This window comes from Perkinsus marinus (assembly GCF_000006405.1).
Source record: "Perkinsus marinus ATCC 50983 genomic scaffold scf_1104296958712, whole genome shotgun sequence".
In the NCBI taxonomy this organism is placed as follows: Eukaryota; Perkinsozoa; order Perkinsida; family Perkinsidae; genus Perkinsus; species Perkinsus marinus.
Window position 1 is genome coordinate 946,237 of NW_003206658.1, and position 18,223 is coordinate 964,459.

The 18,223-nt window shown below is 48.7% G+C and overlaps 3 protein-coding genes across 3 annotated transcripts; 1 reads left to right on the forward strand and 2 right to left on the reverse strand.

Annotated features, from left to right (window-relative positions):
- Positions 1 to 3: 3 nt before the first annotated feature.
- Positions 4 to 5,914, forward strand: Pmar_PMAR011754 (hypothetical protein; the record flags this gene model as incomplete). Its single annotated transcript, XM_002773846.1, has 8 exons — positions 4 to 112; positions 758 to 1,353; positions 1,447 to 1,570; positions 1,787 to 1,963; positions 2,080 to 2,350; positions 2,396 to 2,603; positions 4,214 to 4,328; positions 5,514 to 5,914. 8 exons carry the CDS (start codon positions 4 to 6, stop codon positions 5,912 to 5,914), a joined length of 2,001 nt encoding a protein of 666 aa, XP_002773892.1.
- Positions 5,915 to 11,264: 5,350 nt separating this feature from the next.
- On the reverse strand, positions 11,265 to 15,305 carry Pmar_PMAR011755 (retrovirus polyprotein, putative; the record flags this gene model as incomplete). Its single annotated transcript, XM_002773847.1, has 3 exons — positions 11,265 to 11,321; positions 11,366 to 11,903; positions 11,947 to 15,305. 3 exons carry the CDS (start codon positions 15,303 to 15,305, stop codon positions 11,265 to 11,267), a joined length of 3,954 nt encoding a protein of 1,317 aa, XP_002773893.1.
- Positions 15,306 to 15,610: 305 nt separating this feature from the next.
- Pmar_PMAR011756 (hypothetical protein) lies at positions 15,611 to 16,738 on the reverse strand (the record flags this gene model as incomplete). Its single annotated transcript, XM_002773848.1, has 1 exon — positions 15,611 to 16,738. The coding sequence occupies one exon, from the start codon at positions 16,736 to 16,738 to the stop codon at positions 15,611 to 15,613; it is 1,128 nt and encodes a 375-aa protein (XP_002773894.1).
- Positions 16,739 to 18,223: the final 1,485 nt, after the last annotated feature.

Consider the following 18,223-nt stretch of genomic DNA (forward strand, 5'->3'; position numbering starts at 1 on the left):
ATGATGCCTTCTATGCCTATTGGTGTAACTGGTACTAATACTACCGGCGTTGGCCACGGATTACAAAAACCATCTACTCAAGGCCCTCTATCCCTGGACCACTATCAAAGCGGTCAGGTTGCTTCTCGTGCTTCTCGCTGTTCTAGTCGCTCCGTTCGTGAGTCTCCGTTTTTGCCACTCTAGGGACTCCGGCCATGGGTCATCTAGGAGTAGGGAAGATCACATCTCTGTTGCATCTAGCCAACATGGCTCCCGCTGTTCTAGAGCTTCTGAGTCCTCTAGGGACAAGGGTTCCTCTGGTTCTCGCCATTCTAGGCGACCTTCTTGGAAGACTCCTAAGAGTGAGGGTTCAATGGTTCACGCTACTCTCGTCGTCGTGAAGATTCTAAGCATTCTCAAGGCTCTAAGTCTTCTACGTCTTCGAGAAGATCTTCGTCATTATCTGGCGACGGCGAACTTCCTCGTCAATCTCCATCTAATGTGCCCAAGACCGGTCTAGCTGATGGATTTGTCCCAACTTCCGCTCAAGGTGGTCTCTATGGTAATCGCTTCTATCAACCCCCTAATCGTGCTCCTCCCTCTTACGATGCTATCTGTCCGGGTTGCGGTTCTCAACCCTGTCGAGCTAAGATTTCTACTAAAGAATTCGAAACCGCCAGGTCCATCGCCGAGAAGAAGCCTTTAAAGCCTATCTTCAAGGGAGAAGGGGATTCGAGAAGTGGTTCTACTATTGTTAGAGAGATCGACTTTGTTTAAGAAGGCCATGATGCGGTCACTCGGTATCCATGGGCTAATAATAATATTGAGCCCTCTACTTGGTGCAAGCTCATCAAGGGTACTCAACCCCCTGCTAAGTGTTATCTAGACTATGAGAAGCATCTTGAGCGTCTACAGTGTCAACTCCGTTCTCTCTACGATGATGAAGATTGTATTGCTAAGGCTAAGGTTTCGTTCTTCATGTGTGAGCAAGGGACTTCTGAGTCTCTATCTGACTATGTCAAGAGACTAGAATCTACTGTTACTGAGCTGCATCTAATGGGTATTATGACTTACGAGTATGATATGAAGAGAAGACTATATGATGGTCTACAGGCTGATTATCTACGCGATAAGGTAGACAAGGAGTCAAGTGATTCTACTATTACGTTCGATAAGTTTGTGCGTCTACTGACTGGCTATGAACGTCCTCGATTGGGTAGAGTCCGCCGTCAGAAGGTTAATACCGTCGTCGGCGATGTCGACGATGACTCTAGCTTCGATGCCCACGTCTATGCTGTTGGTGCCGACTCTATGTCTATACAATTTTATCGCTGCACCGGGGTTGGTCATCCTGCTAGACTCTGTCGAGGCAAGGTGAGCAATTTAAGCTCAAGGTGCCACAAGTGCGGTAACTCTAATTATGTTACCGATCAGTGCAATGTTTCTGACAAGAGTCTCTATTGTCAGAGATGTCGTAAGAGAGGACATCTTTTAGTTGAGAGCAAAAAGAAGCCTGTCAAGGACGAGCCCTCTACGCCGACTCCTAGTGCTAAGGTTACTAATCCTAAGACCAGGGCCCATCTAGTCTCACGTGAGGATGCTGAATTCTACCTTAGAGTCTCTACTCTAGAAGGTTCAGATTCACAGTGCTCTAAGTATAATGCTCTCCACTCATTGTCTTCCGACTCTACGGCAACATCTAGTACGTCCAGCTCTAGAATCTCAATGGTTGTCGGTGATCTGTCTATCTGTGGTACTATCCGGCCAGTACTCTATGATACAGGTGCAGACGTATAACTAATTGCAGTCTTTACACTGCGTCATCTAACTGATAAGGAGCTCCGCTTCGATGATCCTTCGGCTCTCGGTCATATTAGTGTCGCCAATGGCTCTACCTTGTCAGTTCTCGGTAACGTCGAGCTAGAGGTTGGATACGGCTCTACATTCGTCAAGGACTCCTTCCTTTTGGCCTCTAATGGACTCAGTACTCCAGTCATCATGGGTTTATCTACGATGGCTAAACTTCGAATGTTAACGATCTTCTAAAACTTCTAAACATCATCGGTGGTTCTACTGGTTCTTCTAATGTTAACGATCTAGATCTTCTAGATGGTTGCTTGTCTGTCAAGGAGATGGATTGGGCTAGGAAGGTTATGGTTATGCAGGTCAGTCACTACTCTAAGGTTGTGCCATGTCTACGTGATCTAACGGTCAAGTCTTCTTTAACTATCGAGTCCCTTGCTAGAGCCAACTCTCTAAGTGGTCCGATTGGTCTTTATCAAGATCTCTATCACGATGCTAAGATTTATCCTACTGATGATACGTCTATTGGTATGGATGATACTCTACTCGTTGATGAATCGGATAGAGAGTCTACAAGGCGTGATCAACTTCCTCCTTGGGACGCTATATCTAGATCATGGGCCTACGACTCTAATGCTCCATTAGGTAGAGACCATACTAAGGTCCCCTGGAGGGATGATTCCCGTCCCGAGTATGATTTCTATTATGCTGCTAAACGTGGTCTAGCTTCTATAGCTAAACTCGACAAGGAGCGTCATTCTATGTTTGAAGGTGCTTTATCTCAACTTATTGATAAGGGTTTCAGCTCTATTGTTTGTGATGTACGTCAGGGTATCAAGATTCTTGATTCAAGAAGCCTACCAAGTCTATGTGCTCTAAAGCATGGTCCAAGTTAACTAGTGGTACTATCTATGAAGGGTGTAATGTTCTTTTACCGGAGCACTATACGCCTTCACATCTAGCCTTTAGACCGTCGCATCCGAGCACGCCGTGTCGTATAGTTTTCGATTTCCGATCTCTAAATCGACACTCTCTACGTGGTGGTTATCCTCAAAACCACCTAGTTGGTAGTCTATTGGCGATATGCTCTAATCGGTATTTCGTCGCGGGCGACCTCTCTAAAGCATTCTGTAGAATGCAGAGCAATTCTAATGACGTTCCTTATGTTGGCTACACTTGTATTGGGTCATATGTCGTATCATGGTCTAGAGTTGCATTCGGTTCTAGTGCTGCTCTGTGCCAACTAGATGCGTCTATGGAAGATATTACTCTAGAGATTAATGCCTTGTGGAAGCTTGCTGCGAAGTTTCCGGCGTCTATCGTGACTATCGCTGACCTGTGTCGAGAAGAGGTAGAAGCTTGTCTTCTACGTCCTTCTGACACTGCGTATGACTACTTACTTAGAGCTCCTCCTATATCTAAGAAGGTTATACTTATCAAGTTTGTTGATGATATCTATGCTGGTGGTTCTACCCAAACTGAGGCTCGTCGGAACTATGATCTAGTGTCATATATGTGCAACGGTCACGATTTTCCGGTGGAAGTTCTAAAGAGTTATGACAATTGGTCTACTCCGAATGATGGTCTAGCTCTAATGAAACGTCAACATCTACTGGGTCATGACTGTTGCACCAAGGACGATGTCTTCTATTGCTCCTTTAGCGGCTCTATTCCTGGTAATGACTCAATTACCAAACGACAGTCGTGTGGCATTCTCGCCAGTTTCTATGATCCTCTTGGTTTGCTCGTCGAGCATGACATGCAGGGGAGATCTATATGGAGAGATATTAATAAATCTACTCCAACGGATTGGGAAGCTACTATTTCTCTATCTTTGACTAAGGCTGTCGTCGAGTGGGCAACACTCTCTAAAACTCTGGCTGAATCTAAGGCTCTAACTCGTCATGTACATCTAGATCAACCGCTGCTTCTAACTTAGAAGTTCTAAGTACTGATGCACCTAACCTCGAGATCATGCTCTAACTGTCGCTGTTGACTCCGAGGCAACGGTCTGTCGGCTGAGAAAGCCTTCTAATGATGATAAGTTGATGGCACCGGAACGACGCCGTTTGGCTGCTGTTCGTCAATTATGCTCTGATCTGCAAGCGTGCGTCAAACACGTGCCGTCTAATTGTAATGCTTCCGACTCTATTTCTAGGTGTACTCTACCTGAGAAGTTTGATGTTACTTTATTATCATCATCTCTAGAAGACCGATGTGTTATATATGATCCTTCTATGACTCACGCGACCTCTACTAAGGACGCGGGGTACCCCCATGCTTCTCCTAGCGCAACCTCTACTACCTCTATACATCGGGGTACCCCTTGGTGGCCTCTGCTCTAGACGACGACTTCTGCTATCATGAGTCTATCACTATTGATGATCTTCCGGTCTCACCACTTGATATATCTACATCTGTTCATGCTAAGGTTATGTTGGTTAACTGCGATTGCCTTGATCTACCTAACATATCTGGTCTAGATCTATTTGACGTCGAGAAGGAAAAACTAAGACTCCTTCTCGAGTTCGTTGATACTACTAGAGGTATGTCTAACGCTCTTGAGTCCACCTTGGATAATATTGAGTTCAAGCAACGTCTAACTGTTTGTGTTCGTCGGTGTCAATCTAATGATGCCGATCTTTCTAAGTTCCGAGACTATCTAGAAAGCAAGGTTTCTCGTGGATCTATTGGTCTTCGACAGACGGTCTTTCAACGTATGTCTAAGCACTGTTCGCTAGACAATGATGGTCTCATTCGTCAACGGCGCTGGTATAGTTCAAATAATAATACTGATCCTGAAGACGGTGGCATTATTTATCTTGATAACTCTAGCTATGCATACCAAGTGCTATGTATCCTTTGCGGTATCTACCATTATCCCTATGGCCACCCAGGGAAGCGTCGTCTACGATCTATTCTACAGAGGAAGTTTACTGATAGAGATATATGTGTTGCTGTCCGCAAGACCACATCTAGTTGTAGTTTGTGTCTCCGCGCCAGATCTACTAAGTCTATCAAGTATCTAAATTCTGATGTTTAAGATATGGTTACAACACAACTATGGCAGTTGGTGGGAGTTGATATTGTTGGTTCTTATGGTAAGCCACCGCAACAACGATATCTACGACAAAACTCTACCTCTTCTCAAGCCTCTAATCGTTCGATTGGTGATGGTAAGCTCGATCCCTCTAAGAACTATTATCTATTAGTGTGTCAAGACGCTGTTAGTGACTTTATTGTCGCTAGAGCTATGCGTAACACTAAATCTACTACTGTTGCTAATACTCTACATTCAGTCGTCTGTGAGCACGGCAGTCCATCTGTAGTTATTAGTGATCGAGATATCTTTTCTATCTTGACTAGGTCGGTACGCTCTGTTCCAAACAAACACGGTATTAGACAGTATACTCTACCCGGCTACAGTCAACATCTCTCCTTCTGGGAAAGATCTCATCGAGATCTAGTCCAAACATCTAGAGCTATATTGGCGTCAAGTGCTACTCCTGAAGACTACATCTTCAGTTACCTTCTAGCCGTTCGATGCTATAACAGCACCCCTAGGCACTGGTCTACGCTGAGTCCATGCGCTCTACATTATGGTTATGGGCAACGTCCACCCGGCGACCCTCCGTCTGACTTCCCCGCTATCGATTGGGACACGCTCGAGGTCAAATATCTGAACGTTGACTATCTGCCCTATGTTCGATCCTTGTTGCCGGTTCTATCAGGTCAACAAGAAAAGGTCAAGGTCACAGTTCAAGAGTACGTCGATTCTTGGAAGCTAAAACAAGCCGCTCTTCGCGAGAATTCTATCAAGGATACTTCTCAAGATTATCAACTGGCACTCTATGACCTTGTCTATATCAGCGAGTGTGCCGATCATTCTCTTGCTGGTCATCTATCCCTCAAATTGCGAGGGCCTCTAACGGTTGCTAAGCTATGCGGTACATCTATGGTTCATCTCTTTGACGGTATTGTACTACCATCTGACTATGGCGGTAATCTAAAGGTTTCTGATGATGGAACTACTCTAGAAGGTGGCCCTGGGGTCTCTTCTCTCATCTACGCCTCCGTCAAGAACCTGGTACCCGCACGTGCTCTACAATCTCCAATCTATGAAAAGGCCTAAGAGTTTATCAGGACGCGGAAGGTAACTTCGATACTTTCCCTGCTAGCGGTGATGGTTCGGATCAGTCTAAGATTATTCTAAGACGAGTCGAACAACGGTCTTCTAGTAACCATCAACGTCGACAAGAAGACTCTACCATTTTGCCTGGTTGTGAGGATGTCCTTCTAGATCCATCTAATCAGGTCATATCAAGTCCCTCCTCATCAATTGACGGAGTGGCTCTATCTCCCCCTCATGATGATTCATTCGATACAACTGAAGACTATGAAGTTGGTACCAATTTACGTTCGTCTCCATCAAGACTATCGGTATGGGAACGAGCTCAGAGACCTCCTCGTGGTGTTCCTGGAAACTCAACTATAATGTTTTATTGTTGAGGCGAACATCTGAGCATTCGATTGTTTCCTCTCTGTTTCCTTATACAATTTGTTATTGCTTTGTTGATTTGCTTCTCGTTTTGTCACGTCTCTAAATCCTTGTTATTTCAGTCCAACTGAATGGGTCCGATTATGGTATTGGTCCGACATACATATGTATGGTAAGTTATGCACATGTATGTTCTGTTTACTGTTCATTTGAAGTTGCCTTGTGTTGCGGTAATGATCGGTTAGTCACCTGTTTGGTGCACTAATGGTTGTGTCCCCGTGTTGGGGGAGTTTGCTCGGTGTTGAACGAGTATGCGGTCGACAGTTGTCGGAATCCATGTGTGGTTGGATGGTCGATCCCTAATTAGGGGTAAATGTGTTGTGTGGTGGATAAAGGGTACCATTGTCAAGTCGGTAGATTCGGGTGGTGCGACGCTAGATTTGTGTAAACTACTATCTTTTCGCGTACTAAGTAATCGTGATGATTCTTAATCACATACATGTTTATCATAAGTGTTGTTATTCTTTCGCTTTACTTTGTTTGTTCATTTGCTCGTTTATTTTGTTTGATTCATCTTCATGGCGATTTCGAGTTCCAGCCGCCTCTGAGTGGCGTTATGCTTGAATTGCCCTCGTATTCTGTTTATCCTTTGTCTTCAGGTTCCTGTTTTTTTGTTTTAAAATTAGGATGAACCGTTGTTGATGTCGACGTTTTCAACTGCTCCAGATCTGTCTGGGACCATAGTTGAGACATTAGCTCAACCACCCTTCTCGGTTAACTCTTTGAGAACGTTGAAGGCAGCGGTTGATGATGCCGAGTTGTTGGGAGGAATGGTAGTTGCTTGTGCTGTCGCTATGGGTGCTGTATTGGATAATGATGCCGAACAGCCTCAGGCTGATATTATCGCTGTGAGACTGAGAAGAGCAAGACTCAGAGCTGCGTTGATTGCCGCTGCTTCTCAAAAAAAGGATGTCGTAAAGGCGAAGTTCTCTGTGGATGCGAGACTCGTGTCAGCTGGACAGTTATTTGGTTGTTTACCCAATAATGAACTGGTTCCTCTTCCGCATGTTGCGGAGGTCTTGTCTCGAGATAGATATTTATTTATTGAATTTGAGACTTATCCTGAGATCACCGCGGCGGCCAGGAAGTCTGTTATACAGTTTACTCTAGATGGTCAAGCTGCGGAGACTGCGAAACTTCCCACGGGGCGCTCGCTAAGGGACAGGTTATGGCAAACAAATTCTGGGGAGTCATGGAGAGCTGGGGTTTCCCAGAACGAACAAGTCGGGACAGTAGCCACCAGCACTCCAGGATAAAGCATAGACTCGAGAGAGTTAAGGATTACGTGACAGTCCGTATGGTGTCTACCTTATCACAGAGTTTGCAAAGAACACTGCGAAGTTCAAGACAAAGAGAAATTGTCCGTATGGTAGTATCGTACAGAAATAATGGAGCATTCCTCCAGTTGCTCTCCGGTCACTCTACCTTACTAAGAGGATATAGATATGGACCTAGCTACTGCTGGGGTTCACATGATGAGAATTGCTCTCATTGCCATGTTAAAGAGACCAGTGAACACCTCCTGCTCAAGTGCACAAGACCAGATCGGTCACGTTTGCGTCCGAATTACGTGGACGGGAGCGGAACTCTTGGGCAAATAACAATTAGTGTGAATCGATGCACGGCTATGGCGAGCTTCTGTGAGAAACTGACCTTCAAAAATGCGACAAACCCGTGATATGAGGGAACGCAACTAGAAGTATATGCTTCTGCCATCGAGAGTGATAGTCTCGGGTGAGGGATGACTTATGCTAGGGTACGGATTTTTCGAGTCTCGGAGATGATGCTTGTGGTCAACACACTGTGGCGAGTGCTTGTGTTCCGTGGTCGTACACAGCCCCCGCAGTCGTGTAAGCGGATCCTGCCGAGAGGAAAGGAAGTACATTGGCAGAGGTTATCTCGCCCTGTGGACAGAACCCATTGGCAGGATGAAAGTAGACAATTTAAAAGGCCAAAACTGATCCCTCGTGAGCCAATGTGCATTGACGCGAGTCTAACTAAGCCGTGTTGTCGGCGTCGGACTTTAAACTCACACACACACACACACACACACACACACTATCGGTATCGTCAAAACATCCGTCTTCAACCGTTGAGACCATTACCCCGGTTAGACAGGAGACAGCAGCTTCAACTAGACGTGTGGATAATGTTCTAGTGTTTGGTAAACCTATTCCATCTTCTGTCACGCCTCACAATGGTTGGTTGGGTATCTCAAATGATACATCTATTTATCTTGGATCGGCTTCTATTGAATGCTATACTGCCAACTCGGACTCTTTATGTCGAAGCCCTGTTACTCTCGTAACAGATATATCTGGGGCGTTGTCCACTTCCAATGAGTTTCTCTACGAGGTGTCTCGTACTAAGGTGATTTAGATAACGTCCTCTACTAGACCTCTAACACGCTCTCTTCTAGAACGTACTAGTAATTTGCTAGACCGGCTACAACTCTAAAGGACTCTAACTATGATTTGGCCCAACTTCGTTCTATCACCAACGATTACTATGAGGAGGATAAGAACTCTATCTTGGATTAAGTGGCCTAGGACGGTTAGTGACCGTGGTCTATCTATTATCTATCAAGTGGTATAAGGAAATGCTCTAGTAGTTAGTATCTACGATTGCATCCGCTATGACGATATCTATATTGGTATCACTATCGATGTCTCTTATGACATCCCTACTTTTTCTCTATAGATCATAGGCTAGATTCGTATACCTATATTGTATTTGTCTGCTTTATATAGACAATTAAGGTATGGTCTATGAGATGGTCTCTACAGATGTGTCTAAACACGGACCATCTACGGGGTATGTGCTGACCTTCAGGCAGCGCAAGATTCTATGTCGCTCGCCTAGAATCTAACCGTTTCAATCAAAGGCTTTATTGGATTGTATATCAAACTTAAGACTGTTTGGATTACGTCCGTCTGATCCTTACGACCTACCCGTTCGTCTACTCTGGTGGTCTATCATCGATCTCTATTTGTGATCTCTATCCCGTCTACATATAGAACTGTATCTGATCTGTATTATCTATGCATTCTATTAGTGAGTCGCCGCAGTTTGTGTTATGCAGCCGTCGGATTCTGGGTTTAGTTCTAGTGAACGCTTTACACCTGTGCAATCTACTTCGCACATCGAACCACCAATACCTGGGCGGATTCCATGTGTTTATGCGGCGCTAAAAATGGGGGCTAACTTTAATAGGTTTCTATGGCGTGCGCCAATGCACTTATGTGTCGCAGGAGTGAACCGACCCAACTAATGAGAAGAACACAACCAGCACACCTAGGGTATAAGGAGTTGAGCTGACTAAGCTATAACCAGATATCCGACTACGTACAGAGCGGTGGCTGTACGAGATAGAGATAACCAGAGAATACGACTACCGCAGGGACACTACGATAGATGACGGGGATAAGAGTACGAGTGGAAGGCGTGTACAGAACACGAGTGGACTACGTGTAAAGTGTACTTGTACAGAGCTCGTAGTAAGCTTGAACTAAGCTTATACGACAACTACGTATGATCGATATCCAATAGCTAAAGATACTGCGAAACGGCTGCAGTACTCGCAGATACGGTCTGTAGCACACAGTGAAGATCGCACACAGAATAGGGACGTGCGCACAGCGGAGCGAAGCACGTCCCATCACATTCCTCCCACGCAGATCCGAACCGGGCTACAGACGGAAAAAGCAGCGTACCAGTGAAGGCAGCATATACGAATTCTAGCAATACGTACTACAGCGGTGTACTTAATCATAATAATAAAAAGTCTCATACTTAATTCATCCTTACGGCAACAGCTTGTCCGAGCCGTCCAGAATAGAGCAGAATCAGCTTAGCTCGAAGGGCCATCCTTAGAGCAAGCAGAACCTTGAGTCGGGGCTTGAGCTTGAGCATCCTCGATTTCAACGTCCGGCACGACCTCAGAAACGAATCCTTCAATCTTGAGAGCGTCTTCGGCGGACCAGGCTGCATCATCGACACCACGGGCAAATCAGGGACAAAAGCGTAGACATATCGACTGGATAGACTAGAAATACAGCGCAGGATTGGAACCGCCGAGACAGTTCGGGGTTCCACAGTCACTGCAGCGCAGTGGCAAAACCAACTTGTAGAAATAACCAAAACATGTTGTACAGGACCTTCACATCCAACCACAACCAACTAAGTAACAGGCTTCGACACGTACAGAAAGGAGACATAGAGGAACTATCCCTGAACGGGGATAGGCTGCCGGCAGGCTTTTACAAGAGGCAACGAGGAGGGTCGGGAGATCGTCCAACTCGAGACTGTATAGAGAGTTAGAAGGGTGCACCAATCTCTTTCTCCTCCCACGCAAACCTCCTTCCTCACTTAAGAAGAGTCAGAACGTCCATGGCTCCGTTCAGAACGAAGAGCCATCGGGACGTAGGTATCGGGGTCGAAGCGGGTCGGTGGTCGGGATCGGTGACCAGCCCTAGACCTAGTAAATGGTCTTGTAGACTCGGGGGCTGCCTCTGCCGGAGGCGTGGTCGGCGGTGCCTCAGCAGGTTGTTGGATGGGGTCGTTAACAGGGGGCGTCGGCGTACCTTGGGGAGACTCGAAGTCAGCGTCCATGATCGGGCTTGCCATATCGGAAGGAAGCGGCGTTGACTCTTCAGGAGACTCCACAGGGGTAGTAGGCGTCACGGACCGTGAGCGTCCAGGGGGAAGCTCGTCAGGTGACACAGATCGGGATGGTTCCAGGGGGGACGGAGGGCCATCCGAAGGTACCGACTCAGCCGGGCTCTGAAGACTATCAGGCACCGGCGACGGGAGCGGTGTAGAAAGAAGCGGCGGGGACAGGGGCGAATAATGCCCATCATGAACAGGTCGTCCTTCCACCGGAGGAGGCGACGACATAAACGGCCGCGGGGGTAACATAGACTGTCTAGATGGAGCCGCAGGAGTAGAGGCTGCCGAAGGGGGCATAGGCCTCGTCCGTGATCTAGACGGGGCAGGAGATGCGGACGGACCATTCGGCGGTCGTACCACAGATCGAGCGGGTACGGGCTGATTGTCCGGAACACCGTTAGAGAACTCGTCCTCGTCAGACATTGACCTAGGAGGCATCGTTCGCTGAGGGTGTAGAGCATGAGCAGGCGGTGCCTCAGGGTTGAAGGCCGGTAGAGGGGGTAGGTCTGGGACTTCTCGATCCACACGCTGTAGGAGACCGTCCGGCAGTTGGTCAGGTTGAACTGGATCCAGTCGAACATGGTCCACGTTGATGACCTTCAACTCGCCCGTGACAGCATGTTTAAGGCGAAGCACTTTTACCGGGTCTTGTGAGCCAATAATGTCCACTATGTACCAGTCACCTTCCCACCTCGGAGCCAGCTTGTTGTTGGGGACGTGAACACGTACAAAGACTCTAGCGTTCGGAAAGAAAGCCGTGGGCTTGGCTTTGCGATCGTAGAAGGCCTTGTACCTCGCTGCTGCATGAGTGACAGCCTGGTCGACCTCATCGTCCAAGTAAGCTCGTACCCTAGCCACATATTGTCCGTACGTCTCGGTATCAAATACCAGTGAACTATAAGCGGACGTTATAGGAATGAAGTCGGCCGGAGGCTCACGTCCAAACATAAGCATGAAGGGACTGTAGCCAGTAGAAGAGTGGATAGCAGTGTTGTACTTGAACATCCGGAGCCGGCAGATGGGTCGGCCAGTCGGGGATGCAACAGTGTCTCCTCAACATCGACAAGATGGTCCCGTTAAGTCGTTCAACCAAACCGTTACCAGCTGGATGGTAGATGGTCGTCCGAGACTTAGAGATACCCAGAGCGTCCAAGGTAGCTCGGAATAGAGCACTCTCAAATTGCTGGCCTTGATCCGAGTGGATCCGTGCTGGCGGACCAAACCGAGCGAACAACCCAAGAAGGTGAGGCAAAGACTCTTCCACCGTTTCCGTACGGAGAGGGTAGGCTTCACCCCACTTGGTGAAGTAGTCTTGAACCACCAAGAGGCACTTATAACCGCCCACACCAGGACCGATCTTAAGGTAGTCGACACCTAAGGTGTGCCAAGCTCGTCCGACAGGAACCGGTAACAGGGGTGACGGGGATCCTTGTAATGGGCCAGCAGCAAGACAAGAAGTACAGGTCTGCAAATGCACTTCCACATCCACGTGCATAGTCGGCCAGTAGCACTGTTGTTTCATCTTGCTCAGCATCTTCTCTCGAGCAAAGTGGCCGGTGTCCTGATGATAATGGCGGAGGGCACGTTCTCGTAACTCATCGGGGATCACTGGTAGGAGCCTCGCCTCATCCAGCGCGTCCATACGATAATGCCGAGCCAAAATCCCATCAGACACATCCAAAGAAGCCCATATACGTCGATACGGAAGGTAGTCTCGGGTCTTGAACTCGCTGCGGCCCAAAGGATGACCGTCCAAGACTCGCTCTCGTACTGCAGAGACCACCTCGTCCAAGTCCTGACCGTCTCGGATATCATCGATCGAGAATAGGGTGTCAAGAACCACCAAGGACGTATGTAGTCGGCAACCAGGGTCGTCCAGACAAGATCGCAAGACGGGGGAGTCGTTGACGGGGGACCGTACTTCACACGCATGGGGGTCTGGTACTACAGGATCTGGCCGTGGCAATTGAGGTCGAGAGAGTACATCAGCATTGATATTCTTCGTCCCTTCCTTGTACCGTACCACAAACCGATACCGTTGCATAGCCAAAATCCATCGCTGGACTCGATCAGACGTACACTTAGCAAGGTGTTGCAAGGGGCGGTGATCACTGTAGATAGTAACCTCCAAAGGGTGACCAATAATATAGTCATGAAACCGATGCAGACACCGAAACAGCGCGTACGCTTCCTTCTCGAAGGTATGCCAGCGTAACTCAGCACCAGATAGGACTTGAGAGTAGTAGCAGATCGGGCGACCGTTCTGTTCAAGGACCCCACCAATAGCTTGATTGGAAGCATCGCAACAGATCTGGAACGGCTCCCGAAAATCGGGATAGGCCAAGCCAGGAAGTCCGATGAGAGCAGTCTTGAGCTTCACAAAGGCTTCATCAGCATCCACGTCCCAATATTTAGGTACGTCGTCCGGGCACTTGTCACATAGAGACACCAGCCGTTGGATGGGTTTAGCTACCGCAGACATCCGAGGTATGAACGTCCGGTAGTAGTTGACCAGCCCCAGGAACGACCTCACCTCTGACACTGTCCTAGGCGGCGTCCACTCAGCGATAGCTTGAACCCGAGCGGGATCAGGGTGCATACCGAACTGATCGAAGTAGTGGCCTAGATACTTAACACCGTCTCCAGCGAACTTGAACTTAGCCGCGTTCAGGGTCAGGTTAGCCTCTGCCAATCTACGGAAGACTTCGTCCAAGTGCTTAGCATGGGTCTCCAAGTCCGGTGAAAAGATGAGGACATCGTCCAGGTAGACCTTAACATAAGGAAGGTCGCCTAGTAGTCGATCCATCAAGTCTTGGAACGTACCGCAAGCAGAATGTAGACCGAAGGGCATAACCAAAAACTCGTACAAGGGCAGGTTGGCACCAGGGCAGAAGGCCGTCTTACATACGTCCGAAGGACGGACGGGAATCTGCCAATAACCCGAACGTAGATCGAGATTGGTATACACCTTAGATCCAGCCAGAGACTCTTGAACAAAATCGGGTAGCGGGACCGGGTAAGCTGATGGAGGAGAAGCTGTGTTGAGCTTCCGGTAATCAACACACATCCTTACGCCTCCGTCCTTCTTGGCAACATACACACAAGGGGCTGCGTACGGGCTTTTAGACCGCCGGATAACACCTTGCTTCTCTAGACCGTCCAACTGCTCAATAATCTCGTACCGATAGACATGCGGGATACGCCGAGGCTTCTCTCTCGTAGGTTTGGCATCATACGTGTCGATGTCGTGCTCGACCAAGTTACACCGACCAATCTTGTTAGAGAAGAGCGACTTATACCGCTTACAGACCTCGTCCACCGCCACCAGCTCTGGCTTGGCATCGACGTCGAAGGTAGGAACCGAAAACACCTCCTCCTCGTCCGTGGGGAGCTGAGGAATTGCGTACTGCTCAATGTCCTTGCCGATAACGTCATCATCCATCTCGTCACCAGGAGCCATGGACGGAGTCGGCCACTCTTCGTACGGAGTAAGGTCGCCAGCCTTCGAACCCAAATAAGGCTTGAACTGTGGGTACGGTGAAGGGATAGACTGCGCGAACATGATCTTCATCTTGTAGAAATCGCCTTCGTACAAAGTAGGATCAGGCTCGGTGTCCTTCAAGATCGTAACCTTCGACAGAGCATCATCATCCACGGACTGGGCAGGATAAACCGACTCATCTCCTTCCCTTGCCAAAGCGGCAAACCGTGTACCACGAACAAAGCTGTCGTCGTCCCTTGGAGATACCACCGATCCCTTCTGAGAAGTCGTCGACCATGCCTTAGATACCGAGCCAACCGATGAAGACGTCCGGCCAATGGGCGTCCCAAGGTTACCGTCCGCAACTACTGTGGACTTAGTGTGCCGGCAATACATAACAGGCTCACAGCGAGGTCGGACACAACGCCACGGGGTCTTCTTACGGCGTCGCCGGGGTCGTCCATCACAGGCTGGTTCCTCGGTCGTAGGGACAGGAGTCGCCGACATCGGAGGTGGCTCAACAGGGTCTTCTGTAGTAGTGGTCGACGATGGTATCCTATAAGCGTACAGGGAAGGCAACGTCAGCCTCAGAGCGACCCCGGGCGGAACATGGGTCGGGCTGCGGATCGGGGCCGAGGTCTTCACGTGCTTGATGCAAAACCCAGTAGCATCCGCTTGAAGTCCGAGACCAAACCGCCAGAGCCAATCGTACCCTAATAACATATCCGCCGACAGATCGTCCACCACGTAGACCGTCATCTCTGCTGAAGCATCCCCAGGGGACGAGAGCATGCGTCCCGAGGGTTGCGACAACATAGTAGGGGAATCATAAAAATTGATAGTGACCGTGGCCGTACCGAGAAAGGCCAAACTTACCGAAGGTAGAGCCGTCACCGTCGTCATTGAAACTGGTCGTATTTGACAACCAGCAGGTAAAAATTTCTTCTTAACTATAGTTAAACTAGCACCGCTATCTACCAGAGCACAGATAAAAGGAGAATGTCGTCCACTACACTCTAACCGGGTATACAGATACATACCATACGAACCCCCGAACGTTCGTAGTATAACATCATCTAATTTAGCTTTGGCACACCGGTCACCGCTAACCGGCTGCCGAGCTAGTTTCCCTGCCTCTGTACCAAAGAGGCCATAGGTCGACGTGAAGGGTGGTCAGGGCAATTGCGAGCCATGTGATCGTCCTTACCACAGATCATACAACCAGTGTCGTACTTGCGAAACGGGCAAGTAGGTGTACGATGAGATCCACCGCAGATACCACATCCACCACGACGTTGTTGTTGGAATCGTCCACCATTACCTTTACCACGATTACCAGCATGTTGTACCGGGGCTTGTTGACCAGCCTGGGCAGGGCGTACAACATGAGTCAGGGCGTTAGTCATGGCAGTAGCCAGCCGTTCGAACTCCTTCGTCAATACCGCCGAGATGTTCTCTGAGTCAACACGTTCGGGAGAGGGAGACGCCACCGCATTCACTTGTTGGGTACGAGAGGTGGCATTGGCAGTCACGTCTTCCGAGTAAGCGTCCAGGACCTCACAAGCTTCACGGAATGTCTTGGGGCGATGCCGACGCATCTCTGCCTTAGCCGAACCAGTAGCTGTCTCGCAAACACGGTCAATCAGTAGAGTCTCCAACACAGCAGGGGGAATCTTCGAGTCGTCCGGGAGCAGGGCACTATAATCTTGAAGGGCTTGCGATAAGTTCGCCGTATACTCCGACAAGGTGATCTTGCCATCCCAGGCGTACTCCTTGAACCGTAAGAGAGCAGCATCAGCGGTCTTGGATTTATCGAAGGCCTTGAGCAGAGTAGCACGGGCCGTCTGATAATCGCCCTTAGGGCAGGTCGAACGCCAAACTCGGTGTGCAGAACCAGTAAGATAGAGACCAAGGTACGTACCACGCTGAACATCGTTCCAACCGCAGGCAGAGGTAGCCATCTCGAAGGTACCAAACCATTCTTGTATGTCTTGATCTACAGAACCCTTAAACTTCTCACACACGTGATGGCTGATCAGGCCAATGGCAGGCTTCCGAGGCAATCCGGGATTACCGTTCACAGAGGCAGGCTCTGGAGAGTTCGTACCGTTCGCCACAGAGGAAGCGTTGTTAGAAGTAGGGGGCGTACTAGCCGTACCCGTGCTTGAGGAAGATGCTGACGTCTCATCAGTACCAATACCAATCTCTCGAGGAGAACTAGGCGTACCACCGTCTTCGTGACCACTCATAACCAGACCAAGTAAATGAAGGCGGCGTAGAACAAGGAGCTGCTACCAGAAAGATGTCGCAGGAGTGAACCGACCCAACTAATGAGAAGAACACAACCAGCACACCTAGGGTATAAGGAGTTGAGCTGACTAAGCTATAACCAGATATCCGACTACGTACAGAGCGGTGGCTGTACGAGATAGAGATAACCAGAGAATACGACTACCGCAGGGACACTACGATAGATGACGGGGATAAGAGTACGAGTGGAAGGCGTGTACAGAACACGAGTGGACTACGTGTAAAGTGTACTTGTACAGAGCTCGTAGTAAGCTTGAACTAAGCTTATACGACAACTACGTATGATCGATATCCAATAGCTAAAGATACTGCGAAACGGCTGCAGTACTCGCAGATACGGTCTGTAGCACACAGTGAAGGATCGCACACAGAATAGGGACGTGCGCCACAGCGGAGCGAAGCACGTCCCATCACATATGCACAAATTGTGCGGACAATGGGCGTAAACAGATACCAGAAATTTCAGAATTTCTGGAGGGTGGTTCGATGTGCGAAGTAGATTGCACAGGTGTAAAGCGTTCACTAGAAGTAAGCCCATAATCCGACAGCTGCATAACACAATGCGGCGACTCACTAATAGAATGCATAGATAATACAGATCAGATACAGTTCTATATGTAGACGAGATAGAGATCACAATAGAGATCGACGATAGACCACCAGAGTAGACGGACGGGTAGATCGCAAGGATCAGACGAACTTAAATCCAGTATTTTAGTCCAATAAAGCCTTTGATTGAAACGGTTAGATTCTAGGCGAGCGCCATAGAATCCTGCGCTGCCTGAGGGTCAGCACAACGCGCGCCCGAGGCGCGCGCTAGTCCCTTGACTGTTTATAATCCTATCGTGAGATTTTTTCCGGTTCGATTCACTGTTATCATGACCACCCTTCGATTGTCTTGTGAGACGTTTTCACCTCGGCCTCCGGCTGTTAACGTTAGTTTAGCTCGCCCTTCCACGCCACGGTGGAGATGATGCACGAGTTTGCTTTTAGCTGCACAGCTCGTGGTCATCTCGCAGTACAGGCTCGTAGACCTCACCATACCTACGGCCCTATCCTGGAACTGGACATCGGTGGCCTACGACCTCCGTCGAGATAGTCTCCGGTTCCTGGCTTACGGGCCGCAGGTTTGCAGTCTGGTCTTTCGGTCTGTGTTACGGTCGGCCGACTCGGTTGGTTTGGACGGTTCCTCAACGCGACTAGTACTCATGTGAAAATGGAGAGTATAAGTACAGACTTGAGCCAGATGGCTACGGATCTATCTCACATGCTTATAGTATCAATTTAATTAGCAACAATGACAACTCTAACACTTAATCTCAGCATCATATATCTATCCTCTGGCCTTCCTGCCTGCCGTTACTCACTGGAGCATTTCGCGCACGCCCGATAAGAATAGCAGATCATTCGGTGCCGCGACACTG